General features: G+C 42.9%; 1 protein-coding gene across 10 annotated transcripts in view; it reads left to right on the top strand.

The window, feature by feature from the left end:
• LOC129819937 (phosphoprotein associated with glycosphingolipid-enriched microdomains 1-like) overlaps nt 1–14,726 on the top strand; it is a 90,724-nt gene that overhangs the window by 59,504 nt on the left and 16,494 nt on the right. For 2 of the 10 annotated variants that reach the window (XM_055876645.1, XM_055876648.1), the window contains 3 exons: nt 2,494–2,543; nt 8,723–8,949; nt 10,621–10,672. In XM_055876645.1, coding sequence (XP_055732620.1) covers nt 8,783–8,949; nt 10,621–10,672 — 219 coding nt within the window. In that variant the 5' untranslated portion in view covers nt 2,494–2,543; nt 8,723–8,782. Of the gene's footprint in view, nt 1–758; nt 832–2,493; nt 2,544–3,273; nt 8,950–10,620; nt 10,673–14,726 lie in introns of those variants that run through there. The other 8 variants (XM_055876644.1, XM_055876649.1, XM_055876646.1 and 5 more) reach the window with 6 other exon arrangements.

The raw sequence follows: 14,726 nt of genomic DNA on the forward strand, positions 1-14,726 counted from the left end.
CACATATCCAAACGCTCGCGCAGATCCAGGCGAACGTCGGACGAAAACTTCAAAAAGTTATATTACAGGTCGAATAAACTTGTCAAACTAAGTAGAGAATCAATCTTTAGGATGTTGTTATCATAAATATTCAATAACGTTCCAAACGGAGAATTCCTTTGTGTCTATATGAGTAATGGAACGCAAGGCGATATCATGTGGAACCAGGACCTGGCACTCTGCCAGACCACTGACTCAAACAGCTCCCATCCGGCCCCACATCACAGTAGAAGCTTCATTCAACATTCTACAGACTGTTGACATCTAGTGGAAGGCATAGGAAGTGCAAACAGATCCATACCCCACTGGGATTTCAATAGGCGATGAGTTGAAAATCGACCAGCCTCAGAATTCTCACTTCCTGTTTGGATTTTTTCTCAGGTTTTTGCCTGCCATATGAGTTCTGTTATACTCACAGACATAATTCAAACAGTTTTAGAAACTTCAGAGTGTTTTATATCCAATAGTAATAATAATATGCATATATTAGCATCTGGGACAGAGTAGGAGGCAGTTCACTCTGGGCATGCTATTCATCCAAAGTGAAAATGCTGCCCCCTATCCCTAAAAAGTTAAAACATTTCTAATTGTTGCCTGCAAACCATAAATAATCATGAAGGGGTGGAGGAGAATATAGAGTTGCCATGGTGACATGATGGTATTCAGCCTGTAATTATCTGCTGTGTGTGTCTCTCCCACAAGCCTACAGAGAGAGAGGCACACACTAGAGATACCCGAATCTCGATCTGGGACCGTAGCGGATCCACATCCAGAATTCTAAATAATGTCACGGTATGGGTCATTCTGATATGATTGTCACGGGTCTGGGGTATTTGTAATTTTAAGAATTTGGGGTATTTGTCATTTTAACGGTCTTGTTCAGAAAGGCATGCACAGATCTGAACACGACTGTTGCAGTATAGAGATAGAGAGAAATTGTATAATTTATGCTGCTGCTCTTGCTTTTCATGAGCGTTGCGTGTAGTTTTTTGTTGGCCAATTATAAATCATCACCGTGGCAATAGGCTACAGTCATCTCCTTGTGTGGCAAAAGTTAGGAGATATCTAATCAATGGAAGATGAAATTAAAATGACAGAATTAAAAGTTAAAGGAGAAAGATAGGCAGGCTGCTACTTAGTATTCTGAATGAAGTTATGTGTAACTGTAGGATGAGAAAGCGCATGCACTGCACCCTCATTTATCCTAGCTAGCTAACGTTAGCTAGCTAGCTTAACAAACTTCTACCGGTTTCATGCAGTCCAAGACAGATAGTACTAATCATGATAAATAACCTAGCTATGGCAGCTTTTCGTTTACTATAGAAGCGAGTCGACTTGGTTGGTTGCTGTCTCCCTCACTCCTCCCTGCTCACTCACAGTACGGCCCCTCCCCCGCATGCTAGAGCAGCACCTCTCCCTCTCGCGCTTTATCAGCTCTGGTTAATAAAGTAGCTTTGAAAATGTATTTCCTGCTGCTTCCCTCACTTGGATCGAATTGGGTCTGGATCCGACCAGGTCTATACGGAACGGGATCGCGTTGTCCTTGGGTCCGTTCAGAATGGGTCTCTACATTATTATTTTTTATTTATGCATATCGGGTCTGGGTGGGAAAGCCCCAGGTTCATTTCCGAAGACCAATAACACACACTGACTGATCTACAGATCACCTTGCATCATAAATAACGACTCAATATTATTTGTAGATCAGTCAGTCAGTCCCAATTTACCCATGATACATCACGGTTTTGATGTTCTTGAAGAAGCCCATTGACTGGCAGTTACTCAGAGATTGCTTCTCAAAGGGCACTCTTCTCTATGGGGCCAATAGGTCTCTGGTCAAAAGTAGTCCACTATGCAGGGAATAAGTTGCCATTTGGGACGTACCTAGAAAGTACAATCAATGAGTTGCTTGCTGTTCTTAAACAACTCTGCATTATTTTGTTCACCAAGGAAATGAACTTGAGAAGGCATGGCATAATTTACTGGATACCCCTATGACCCATAAACCAGCTTTCTGGACAAACCAGAAAATCAAGAGCCCAAGTATCCTATCTGAATTTTTATCAAAGCCCATTCTTGATGTTTGTCATTCTTGTGTTTTCAGAGGTTGTGGGGTGAGTCATTTAGTGTGGAGACTTGAGGTAGGCCTCAGTTGCCACAGTGAGCTTTTACAGATAGAACAGTTATAGCCCACTGTTATGTGTTGTCCCTCTCCAGTAGGTGTCCTCTCCTCTGTCTGTTGAGAATCAGGAACAGACCGATCACATCCCAGAGATACATAGAATGCAGTGGGATGATGTCACACAGTCATTATCATCTCAGTTACTGTATACATTTCTGTGTGCCATCCATGCATGATATTATACCCCACCCTGCTGTACGTTCTGCAGTGCTCTACTCTACACCACCACACTACTTTCCATAGCTAGTAACTCCTCTCTCTCCTCTCTGCAGGCAAGGACGAGCTAGTGAATAACCACAGCCTGTGTAACCAAGGTGTCAAGGTAAGGTTCTGTTTACATTCTGCTTGCACTGTAACTCACAGGAGTGATAAAAGTATATATTTCTCACTCTGGCACTGAAAGTGAAATAGAGTACAGTGGAGTGTTTAAAGACTAGTTTATTTATAGTATGTATGTTTACATACATAGCCCCTTGGTGTCACTTCTCAGCACTGGTCTTTAGTCCTCACAACTGAGTGCTGATCATTCTAACAATAATCATTTGGTGTTTTTTTTGTTGTTGTCCTATGATGTCTTGTTGACACTGAAGCAGGGGTTGGTTTTCACTCTGCTACTGGCTAGAGTTTCACACCACACACTCCGTGTGTGCGTGTTGTTTCTGCTACACAATACTGGCCTGACGTTAGCTTCCATGCTCCACAACTGCATTTGCATAGGAGCAGAGTGGCAAGAGGACTTTTCAGACCCACATAAATACTAGGGCTGGGACGATGCCAGTAATATTTTTTCCTTGGCAAAAATGGAAACATGAAGCACACCAAACTTTTTGGTCCTTTAAAATGAATTACTTAAAAATCATACAATGTGATTTTCTGGATTTTTGTACCTATGATAAAAATTACAGACCTCTACATGCTTTGTAAGTAGGAAAACCTGCAAAATCGGCAGTGTATCAAATACTTTTTCTCCCCACTGTGTGTGTGTGTGTGTGTGTATGTGTATATATATATATATGTGTATATGTGTATATATATGTGTGTATATATATACACACACACACACACACACACACACACACACACACACACACACACACACACACACACACACACACACACACACCCACACCCACACCCACACAGTGTTATACCACCCCTATACAGTGTATACCACCCCTCCATATATATATAGGGGTGGTATACCTACCCCTACCACCCTATAGCTGTCATCAAGGCAAAGGGTGGCTAGTTTTAAGAATCTCAAATATATAAAATATATTTTGTTTAATTTATCTCTTAAACTTCTTCAGGATTGGTGGGTCCCCTGCGGGACGGTTGAGCTAACGTAGGCTAATGCGATTAGCATGAGGTTGTAAGTAACAAGAACAGGACACAGACATAGACATATCTGGACAGGACACAGACATATCTGATATTGTCAGAAAGCTTAAATTCTTGTTAATCTAACTGCATTTGCATAGGAGCAGAGTGGCAAGAGGACTTTTCATATATATACACACACACACACACACACACACACACACACACACACACACAGAGTACCAGTGTAAAGTTTGGACACCTACTCATTCAAGGGATTTTCTTTATTTTTACTATTGTAGAATAATAGTGAAAGACATCAAAACTATGAAATAACACATATGGAATCATGTAGTAACCAATTTTTTTTTAAACAAATCAAAATATTTTTATATTCGAGATTCTTCAAAGTAGCCACCCTTTGCCTTGATGACAGCTTTGCACACTTGGCATTCTCTCAACCAGCTTCACCTGGAATGCTTTTCCAACAGTCTTGAAGGAGTTCCCACATATGCTGAGCACTTGTTAGCTGTGTTTCCTTCACTCTGCAGTCAAACTCATCCCAAACCATCTCAATTGGGTTGAGGCCAGGTGCTTGTGGAGGCCTCAACCCAATTGTATACCACCCCTACCTTGTCACAACACAACTGATTGGCTCAAACACTTGAAGAAGGAAGGAAATTCCACAAATTAACTTTTGACAAGACACACCTGATAATTGAAATGCATTCCAGGTGACTACCTCATGAAGCTGGTTGAGAGAATGTCAAGCGTGTGCAAAGCTGTCATCAAGGCAAAGGGTGGCTAGTTTTAAGAATCTCAAATATATAAAATATATTTTGTTTAATTTATCTCTTAAACTTCTTCAGGATTGGTGGGTCCCCTGCGGGACGGTTGAGCTAACGTAGGCTAATGCGATTAGCATGAGGTTGTAAGTAACAAGAACAGGACACAGACATATCTGATATTGTCAGAAAGCTTAAATTCTTGTTAATCTAACTGCACTGTCCAATTTGCAGTAGCTCTTACAGTGAAATAATACCATGCTATTGTTTGAGGAGAGTGCACAGTTTTGAACATGAAAAGTTATTAATAAACAAATTAGACACATTTGGGCAGTCTTGATACAACATTTTGAACAGAAATACAATGGTTCATTGGAGCAGTCTAAAACTTGGTGCACACACTGCTGCCATCTAGTGGCCAAAATATAAATTGCACCTGGGCTGGAATAATCAATTATGGCCTTTCTCCTGCATTTCAAAGATGGTACGAAAAAAATACATCAAAACGGTTGTTTTTTTCTTTGTATTATCTTTTATCAGATGTAATGTGTTATATTCTCTTACATTCCTTTCACATTTCCACAAACTTCAAAGTGTTTCCTTTCAAATGGTACTAAGAATATGCATATCCTTTCTTCAGGGCCTGAGCTACAGGCAGTTAGATTTGGGTATGTCATTTTAGGCTAAAATTGAAAAAAAGAGGCCAATCCTTTAACACTTTTTTGGTTACTACATGATTCCATGTGGGTTATTTCATAGTTTTGATGTTTTCACTATTATTCTACAATGTAGAAAATAGTAAAAAATTAAGAAAAACCAGTAGGTGAGTAGGGTAGGTGTGTCCAAACTCTTGACTGGTACTGTACATACACACAGATATATGCACGCATAAACACACACATAGAGAGAGAGATGCAGTGCCCAGTCCTGAGCAACACCCAGGGCTGCCAGCCATCTGGGCCACACAACCTCTCTGGCTTATTAAAATAATTTGGGAGAAGGGTGCTATTCCTCACTGGCTGCCCCCAGGTGGTTAGTGTAGGCAACAACATATCCACCACGCTGACCCTCAACACAGGGACCGCTCAGGGGTGCGTGCTTAGTCTCCTCCTGTACTCCCTGTTCACCCATGACTCCAACACCATCATTAAGTTTGCCGACAACACAATGGTGGTAGGCCTGATCAGCGACGACGATGAGACTATTGGGAGGTGGTCAGTGTGTTGCCAGGACAACAACCTCTCCCTCAATGTGAGCAAGACAAAGGAGCGGATCGTGGACTACAGGAAACGGAGGGCCAAGCACGCCTCCATTCACATCGACAGGGCTGTAGTGGAGCGGGTAGAGAGATTCAAGCTCCTCAGTGTCCACATCACTCAGGAATGAACATGGTCCACACACACCAACACAGTGGTGAAGAAGGCATGACAACGCCTCTTCCCCCTCAGGGGGCTGAAACATTTGGCATGGGCCCTCAAAAAGCTCTACAGCTGCACCATCGAGAACATCTTGGCTGGCTGCATCACTGCCTGGTATGGCAAATGCTTCGAATTTGACCGCAAGGTGCTACTGAGGGTACTGCGAACAGCTTAGTACCCAGTAACACTTTTTTGACTAATCACATACGTTGCAGCTGGTGTTCATTATCTGTCACTTTATTCCTAGTTATATGCACATGGATTCGGTACTGGTACCTCTGTATATAGCCAAATTATCGTTACTCATTGTGTATTTATTATTGCTTTTATTATTATGTGTTTTACTTTTCTATTATTTCTCTATTTTCTTTCTCTCTGCATTGTTGGGAATGGCTCGTAAGTAAGCGTTTCACTGTTAATCTACACCTATTTTTTACAAAGCATGTGATGAATAACATTTTATTTGATTTTAATTAAGCCTAACCCTCTTGGATAGCATTCAGGCAAATATGGCTTACGTGGGGAGGTTACTTATTACATGCGCAGTACGCAAGTTCAGTAGTGTTCTCTGAGTGAGGAGACTGCAGCAGGTCTGTAGCGCATCGTATGACCCTGATTGCCTGCATTGCAGTCTGTGTCTGCACTGGCTTGCCCCCTTGTGGCTATTTTAAAACATTGCACTACATTGCAACAACTGCATGAGAACTAAGCAGATCTGTAAGAGCACAACAGTAACAGATTGAAGCGCTATATGATGGATTATTATCCACTGTAATGATATTAGAATGTCTTCTATTGGATTCCATTTTTGATTTGATTTATTAGCATCCCCATCAGCCAACGCCAATGACTACAGTCTTAGTTGGGTCCTACACATAACGACAAATATATTACAGACAAAAGACACATTTTGCATTAAAGGATGATGATTTTATGATTTGGATAGTGGCAACATAACTCAATGTAATTACTATATATACTATAGTATATAGTCGTGGAAGAGCACTGCAAGTTACTTTTATGACCAGTATAGAATGATGAGAATGAACCTGTTATGGTCGGTATAGAATGAACATGTTATGTTCGGTATAGAATGATGAGAATGAACCTGTTATGGTCGGTATAGAATGAAGAGAATGAACTTGTTATGGTCGGTATAGAATGAAGAAAATTAACCTGTTATGGTCGGTATAGAATGATGAGAATGAACCTGTTATGGTCGGTATAGAATGAAGAGAATGAACTTGTTATGGTCGGTATAGAATGAAGAAAATGAACCTGTTATGGTCGGTATAGAATGAAGAGAATGAACTTGTTATGGTCGGTATAGAATGAAGAAAATTAACCTGTTATGGTCGGTATAGAATGATGAGAATGAACCTGTTATGGTCGGTATAGAATGAACCTGTTATGGTCGGTATAGAATGAAGAGAATGAACCTGTTATGGTCGGTATAGAATGAACATGTTATGTTCGGTATAGAATGAAGAGAATGAACCTGTTATGGTCGGTATAGAATGAAGAGAATTAACTTGTTATGGTCGGTATAGAATGATGAGAATGAACCTGTTATGGTCGGTATAGAATGAAGAGAATTAACTTGTTATGGTCGGTATAGAATGAAGAAAATGAACCTGTTATGGTCGGTATAGAATGAACCTGTTATGTTCGGTATAGAATGAAGAGAATGCACCTATTATGGTCGGTATAGAATTAACCTGTTATGGTCGGTATAGAATGAAGAGAATGAACTTGTTATGGTCGGTATAGAATGAAGAAAATGAACCTGTTATGGTCGGTATAGAATGAAGAGAATGAACCTGTTATGGTCGGTATAGAATGAAGAGAATGAACCTGTTATGGTCGGTATAGAATGAACCTGTTATGGTCGGTATAGAATGATGAGAATGAACCTGTTATGGTCGGTATAGAATGATGAGAATGAACCTGTTATGGTCGGTATAGAATGAACCTGTTATGGTCGGTATAGAATGAAGAGAATGAACCTGTTATGGTCGGTATAGAATGAACCTGTTATGGTCGGTATAGAATGATGAGAATGAACCTGTTATGGTCGGTATAGAATGATGAGAATGAACCTGTTATGGTCGGTATAGAATGAAGAGAATGAACCTGTTATGGTCGGTATAGAATGATGAGAATGAACCTGTTATGGTCGGTATAGAATGAAGAGAATGAACCTGTTATGGTCGGTATAGAATGAACCTGTTATGGCCGGTATAGAATGAAGAGAATGAACCTGTTATGGCCGGTATAGAATGAAGAGAATGAACCTGTTATGGCCGGTATAGAATGAAGAGAATGAACCTGTTATGGCCGGTATAGAATGAAGATAATGAACCTGTTATGGCCGGTATAGAATGAACCTGTTATGGCCGGTATAGAATGAAGAGAATGAACCTGTTATGGCCGGTATAGAATGAAGAGAATGAACCTGTTATGGCCGGTATAGAATGAACCTGTTATGGCCGGTATAGAATGAACCTTTTATGGCCGGTATAGAATGAAGAGAATGAACCTGTTATGGCCGGTATAGAATGAAGAGAATGAACCTTTTATGGCCGGTATAGAATGAAGAGAATGAACCTTTTATGGCCGGTATAGAATGAAGAGAATGAACCTTTTATGGCCGGTATAGAATGAAAAGAATGAACCTTTTATGGCCGGTATAGAATGAAGAGAATGAACCTTTTATGGCCGGTATAGAATGAAGAGAATGAACCTTTTATAGCCGGTATAGAATGAAGAGAATGAACCTGTTATGGTCGGTATAGAATGAAGAGAAGGAACCTTTTATGGCCGGTATAGAATGAAGAGAAGGAACCTTTTATGGCCGGTATAGAATGAAGAGAAAGAACCTGAGTCAGATGTGGATCAGAGGTGTCTTCCTTGATCAATGACCTTGTGCACTATTCTTTTGATGCCACTGCGTTGATGTTTTCTCCCCCCCTTGCTAGCAGGTCCCCTGTGTGTGATGCCCTCTTGCTAGCAGGTCCCCTCTCAGTGTGTGATGCATCATGGCTCCGGTGCTCAGTGCCTTGTTAGGGCCAGGGGTCGCGGGGTCAGGGGTCGTCATGGCGACATCGTTAGGCAGCGAGCCGCTGGTCCTAGTGGTCACCCTGATGGCCATCTCTGCCATCGTGCTGCTCTCACTGCTACTGCAGCTGTGTGCCAGCTGCCAGGGGTGAGTGGGACACAATAAAATGAAATGCATGAATACTGTCGTTTTACTTAGTGCCTGCAGAAAGTATTCACGTCCCTTGACTTTGTCCACATCTTGTTGTGTTACAACCTGAATTTAAAATAGATTAAATTGAGATTTTGTGTCACTGATCTACACACAATACCGCATTATATCAAAGTGTAAATTCTTCAGAAATTTGTAACAATTAATTACAAATGAAAAGCTAAAATGTATTGAGTCAATAAATCTTCAACCATTTGTTGTGGAAAGCCTAAATAAGTTCAGGAGTAAAAATTTGCTTAACAATTCATAAGTTGCATGGACTCACTGTGTGCAATAATAGTTTTTAACATGATTTTTGAATGACTACCTCATCTCCGTACCCCACAGATTCAACTATCTGTAAGGTCCCTCAATCAAGCACTTAATTTCAAACACAGATTCAACCACAAAGACCAGGGAGGTTTTCCAATGCCTCGCAAAGAAGGTCACCTATTAGTAGATGGGTAAAAATCAAAAGCAGATGTTGAATATCCCTTATTAATTACACTTTGGATGGTGTTCAATACACCCAGTCACTCAAAGATGCAGGCGTCCTTCCTAACTCAGTTGTCGGAGAGGAAGGAAGGAAACTGCTCAGGGATTTCAACATGAGGCCAATGATGACTTTAAAACAATTACAGAGTTTAATGGTTGTGTTAGGAGATTACTAAGGATGGATCAACAACATTGTAGTTACTCCACAATACTAACATACATTTCAGAGTGAAAAGAAGGAAGCCTGTACAGATAAAAATAATATTCAAAAACATGCATCCTGTTTGCAATAAGTAACACATCACTGAGTACCACTGTTCATATTTTCAAACATGGTGGACACTGCATCATATTATGGGTATGCTTGTCATTGACAAGGACTGTGGACTTTTTTAGGAAAAAGATCAGTGGAATAGAGCTAAGCACAGGCAAAATCGTAGAGGAAAACCTGGTTCGGTCTGTTTTCCAACAGACACTGGGAGACAAATGCACATTTCAGCAGGACAATAACCTTAAACACAAGGCCAAATATACGCTGGAGTTGCTTACCAAGACGACATTGAATGTTCCTAAGTGGCGTAGTTAGTCTTGCCAATCTATCGCAATACTTGAAAATGGCAAGCAATGATCAATAACGTGAAAGAGCTTGAAGAATTTTTTAAAGCATAATGTGCAAATGTTGCACAATCCAGCTTTGGAAAGCTCTTATAGACTTACCCAGAAAGACTCACAGCTGTAATCACTGCCAAAGGTGATTCTAACATGTATTGACTCAGGGGTGTGACTACTTTAGCAGACATTTCTAAAAATCATTTTGGAGTATTGTGTATAGATGGGTGACAAAAACAAAACAAAAAATCTATGTTTTATTCAGGCTGTAACGCAACAAAATATAGAATAAGTCAAGGGGTATGAATACGGAAGGCGCTGTAGTTATACTGTACTGTTGATTTCAGTTGTAACTAATAGTTTATTAATCACATTCTTACTTTGGTACCGGCAGACAGACTAAGACAGTTGGGTGTCTGCATAATAGACTGCATTATTACAGTCTTCTGTAGTTCAGAGTCCATACATAAACTCTAAACAGACAAAGTCAATGTTTTAATCATCTTCTTCCTTCTTCTTCTCCAGGCAAAATAAATCCAATGGGCGCCCAGGAGACCATGAGAACCTCATGAATGGAGTGAGTCTGTCTGAAGAAGTCCTCTTTTCTTTCCTCTTGTCCCTCTTTTAAGGGGTTCCCTCGCTTCCTTCACTTAAAACAGCAAGTCTAAGTTATTCTGCTGAAGTGTATATCTCTCTATATCTCTGAGAGTTCCTCCTTTCATTTTCTATCAAGACATTCCTCTCAACACTTCAGTGAGTGAGGGTTGGCCTTGTGGGTTACAGGGTTAGTCAATGAAAACAAGGGAGAGAACATGTCAGAGGCAACTTGTCTAGCAGAATGGTTGACTTGGTGTCTTCCTGGGTTAGACTCTTGGAGAGGAGAGAACAGCTGTGAGTTGGTGTCTTCCTGGGTTAGACTCTTGGAGAGGAGAGAACAGCTGTGAGTTGGTGTCTTCCTGGGTTAGACTCTTGGAGAAGAGAGAACAGCTGTGAGTTGGTGTCTTCCTGGGTTAGACTCTTGAAGAGGAGAGAACAGCTGTGAGTTGGTGTCTTCCTGGGTTAGACTCTTGGAGAAGAGAGAACAGCTGTGAGTTGGTGTTACTTCCTGGGTTAGACTCTTGGAGAGGAGAGAACAGCTGTGAGTTGGTGTCTTCCTGGGTTAGACTCTTGGAGAAGAGAGAACAGCTGTGAGTTGGTGTCTTCCTGGGTTAGACTCTTGGAGAGGAGAGAACAGCTGTGAGTTGGTGTCTTCCTGGGTTAGACTCTTGGAGAAGAGAGAACAGCTGTGAGTTGGTGTTACTTCCTGGGTTAGACTCTTGGAGAGGAGAGAACAGCTGTGAGTTGGTGTTACTTCCTGGGTTAGATTCTTGGAGAAGAGAAAACAGCTGTGAGTTGGTGTCTTCCTGGGTTAGACTCTTGGAGAGGAGAGAACAGCTGTGAGTTGGTGTCTTCCTGGGTTAGACTCTTGGAGAGGAGAACAGCTGTGAGTTGGTGTTACTTCCTGGGTTAGATTCTTGGAGAAGAGAGAACAGCTGTGAATTGGTGTCTTCCTGGGTTAGACTCTTGGAGAAGAGAGAACAGCTGTGAGTTGGTGTCTTCCTGGGTTAGACCCCTCGGAGAGGAGGGAACAGCTGTGAGCTGGTGTCTTCCTGGGTTAGACTCTTGGAGAGGAGAGAACAGCTGTGAGTTGGTGTCTTCCTGGGTTAGACTCTTGGAGAAGAGAGAACAGCTGTGAGTTGGTGTCTTCCTGGGTTAGACTCTTGGAGAGGAGAGAACAGCTGTGAGTTGGTGTTACTTCCTGGGTTAGACTCTTGGAGAGGAGAGAACAGCTGTGAGTTGGTGTCTTCCTGGGTTAGACTCTTGGAGAGGAGAGAACAGCTGTGAGTTGGTGTCTTCCTGGGTTAGACTCTTGGAGAGGAGAGAACAGCTGTGAGTTGGTGTCTTCCTGGGTTAGACTCTTGGAGAGGAGAGAACAGCTGTGAGTTGGTGTTACTTCCTGGGTTAGACTCTTGGAGAGGAGAGAACAGCTGTGAGTTGGTGTCTTCCTGGGTTAGACTCTTGGAGAGGAGAGAACAGCTGTGAGTTGGTTTCTTCCTGGGTTAGACTCTTGGAGAAGAGAGAACAGCTGTGAGTTGGTGTCTTCCTCAGTTAGACTCTTGGAGAAGAGAGAACAGCTGTGAGTTGGTGTTACTTCCTGGGTTAGACTCTTGGAGAGGAGAGAACAGCTGTGAGTTGGTGTCTTCCTGGGTTAGACTCTTGGAGAGGAGAGAACAGCTGTGAGTTGGTGTTACTTCCTGGGTTAGACTCTTGGAGAGGAGAGAACAGCTGTGACTTGGTGTCTTCCTGGGTTAGACTCTTGGCGAAGAGAGAACAGCTGTGAGTTGGTGTCTTCCTCAGTTAGACTCATGGAGAGGAGAGAACAGCTGTGAGTTGGTGTCTTCCTGGGTTAGACTCTTGGAGAGGAGAGAACAGCTGTGAGTTGGTGTCTTCCTGGGTTAGACTCTTGGAGAAGAGAGAACAGCTGTGAGTTCGTGTCTTCCTGGGTTAGACTCTTGGAGAGGAGAGAACAGCTGTGAGTTGGTGTCTTCCTGGGTTAGACTCTTGGAGAAGAGAGAACAGCTGTGAGTTGGTGTTACTTCCTGGGTTAGACTCTTGGAGAGGAGAGAACAGCTGTGAGTTGGTGTCTTCCTGGGTTAGACTCTTGGAGAGGAGAGAACAGCTGTGAGTTGGTGTCTTCCTGGGTTAGACTCTTGGAGAGGAGAGAACAGCTGTGAGTTGGTGTCTTCCTGGGTTAGACTCTTGGAGAAGAGAGAACAGCTGTGAGTTGGTGTCTTCCTGGGTTAGACTCTTGAAGAGGAGAGAACAGCTGTGAGTTGGTGTCTTCCTGGGTTAGACTCTTGGAGAAGAGAGAACAGCTGTGAGTTGGTGTCTTCCTGGGTTAGACTCTTGGAGAGGAGAGAACAGCTGTGAGTTGGTGTCTTCCTGGGTTAGACTCTTGGAGAAGAGAGAACAGCTGTGAGTTGGTGTCTTCCTGGGTTAGACTCTTGGAGAGGAGAGAACAGCTGTGAGTTGGTGTCTTCCTGGGTTAGACTCTTGGAGAGGAGAACAGCTGTGAGTTGGTGTTACTTCCTGGGTTAGATTCTTGGAGAAGAGAGAACAGCTGTGAATTGGTGTCTTCCTGGGTTAGACTCTTGGAGAGGAGAGAACAGCTGTGAGCTGGTGTCTTCCTGGGCTAGACTCTTGGAGAGGAGAGAACAGCTGTGAGTTGGTGTCTTCCTGGGTTAGACTCTTGGAGAAGAGAGAACAGCTGTGAGTTGGTGTCTTCCTGGGTTAGACTCTTGGAGAGGAGAGAACAGCTGTGAGTTGGTGTTACTTCCTGGGTTAGACTCTTGGAGAGGAGAGAACAGCTGTGAGTTGGTGTTACTTCCTGGGTTAGACTCTTGGAGAGGAGAGAACAGCTGTGAGTTGGTGTCTTCCTGGGTTAGACTCTTGGAGAGGAGAGAACAGCTGTGAGTTGGTGTCTTCCTGGGTTAGACTCTTGGAGAAGAGAGAACAGCTGTGAGTTGGTGTTACTTCCTGGGTTAGACTCTTGGAGAGGAGAGAACAGCTGTGAGTTGGTGTCTTCCTGGGTTAGACTCTTGGAGAGGAGAGAACAGCTGTGAGTTGGTGTTACTTCCTGGGTTAGACTCTTGGAGAGGAGAGAACAGCTGTGACTTGGTGTCTTCCTGGGTTAGACTCTTGGAGAAGAGAGAACAGCTGTGAGTTGGTGTCTTCCTCAGTTAGACTCATGGAGAGGAGAGAACAGCTGTGAGTTGGTGTCTTCCTGGGTTAGACTCTTGGAGAGGAGAGAACAGCTGTGAGTTGGTGTCTTCCTGGGTTAGACTCTTGGAGAAGAGAGAACAGCTGTGAGTTCGTGTCTTCCTGGGTTAGACTCTTGGAGAGGAGAGAACAGCTGTGAGTTGGTGTCTTCCTGGGTTAGACTCTTGGAGAAGAGAGAACAGCTGTGAGTTGGTGTCTTCCTGGGTTAGACTCTTGGAGAGGAGAGAACAGCTGTGAGTTGGTGTCTTCCTGGGTTAGACTCTTGGAGAGGAGAACAGCTGTGAGTTGGTGTTACTTCCTGGGTTAGATTCTTGGAGAAGAGAGAACAGCTGTGAATTGGTGTCTTCCTGGGTTAGACTCTTGGAGAAGAGAGAACAGCTGTGAGTTGGTGTCTTCCTGGGTTAGACTCTTGGAGAGGAGAGAACAGCTGTGAGTTGGTGTCTTCCTGGGTTAGACTCTTGGAGAGGAGAACAGCTGTGAGTTGGTGTTACTTCCTGGGTTAGATTCTTGGAGAAGAGAGAACAGCTGTGAATTGGTGTCTTCCTGGGTTAGACTCTTGGAGAAGAGAGAACAGCTGTGAGTTGGTGTCTTCCTGGGTTAGACTCTTGGAGAGGAGAGAACAGCTGTGAGCTGGTGTCTTCCTGGGCTAGACTCTTGGAGAAGAGAGAACAGCTGTGAGTTGGTGTCTTCCTGGGTTAGACTCTTGGAGAGGAGAGAACAGCTGTGAGTTGGTGTCTTCCTGGGTTAGACTCTTGGAGAAGAGAGAACAGCTGTGAGTTGGTGTCTTCCTGGGTTAGACTCTTGGAGAGGAG

This window comes from Salvelinus fontinalis, chromosome 22, assembly GCF_029448725.1.
Source record: "Salvelinus fontinalis isolate EN_2023a chromosome 22, ASM2944872v1, whole genome shotgun sequence".
Taxonomy (NCBI): domain Eukaryota; kingdom Metazoa; phylum Chordata; class Actinopteri; order Salmoniformes; family Salmonidae; genus Salvelinus; species Salvelinus fontinalis.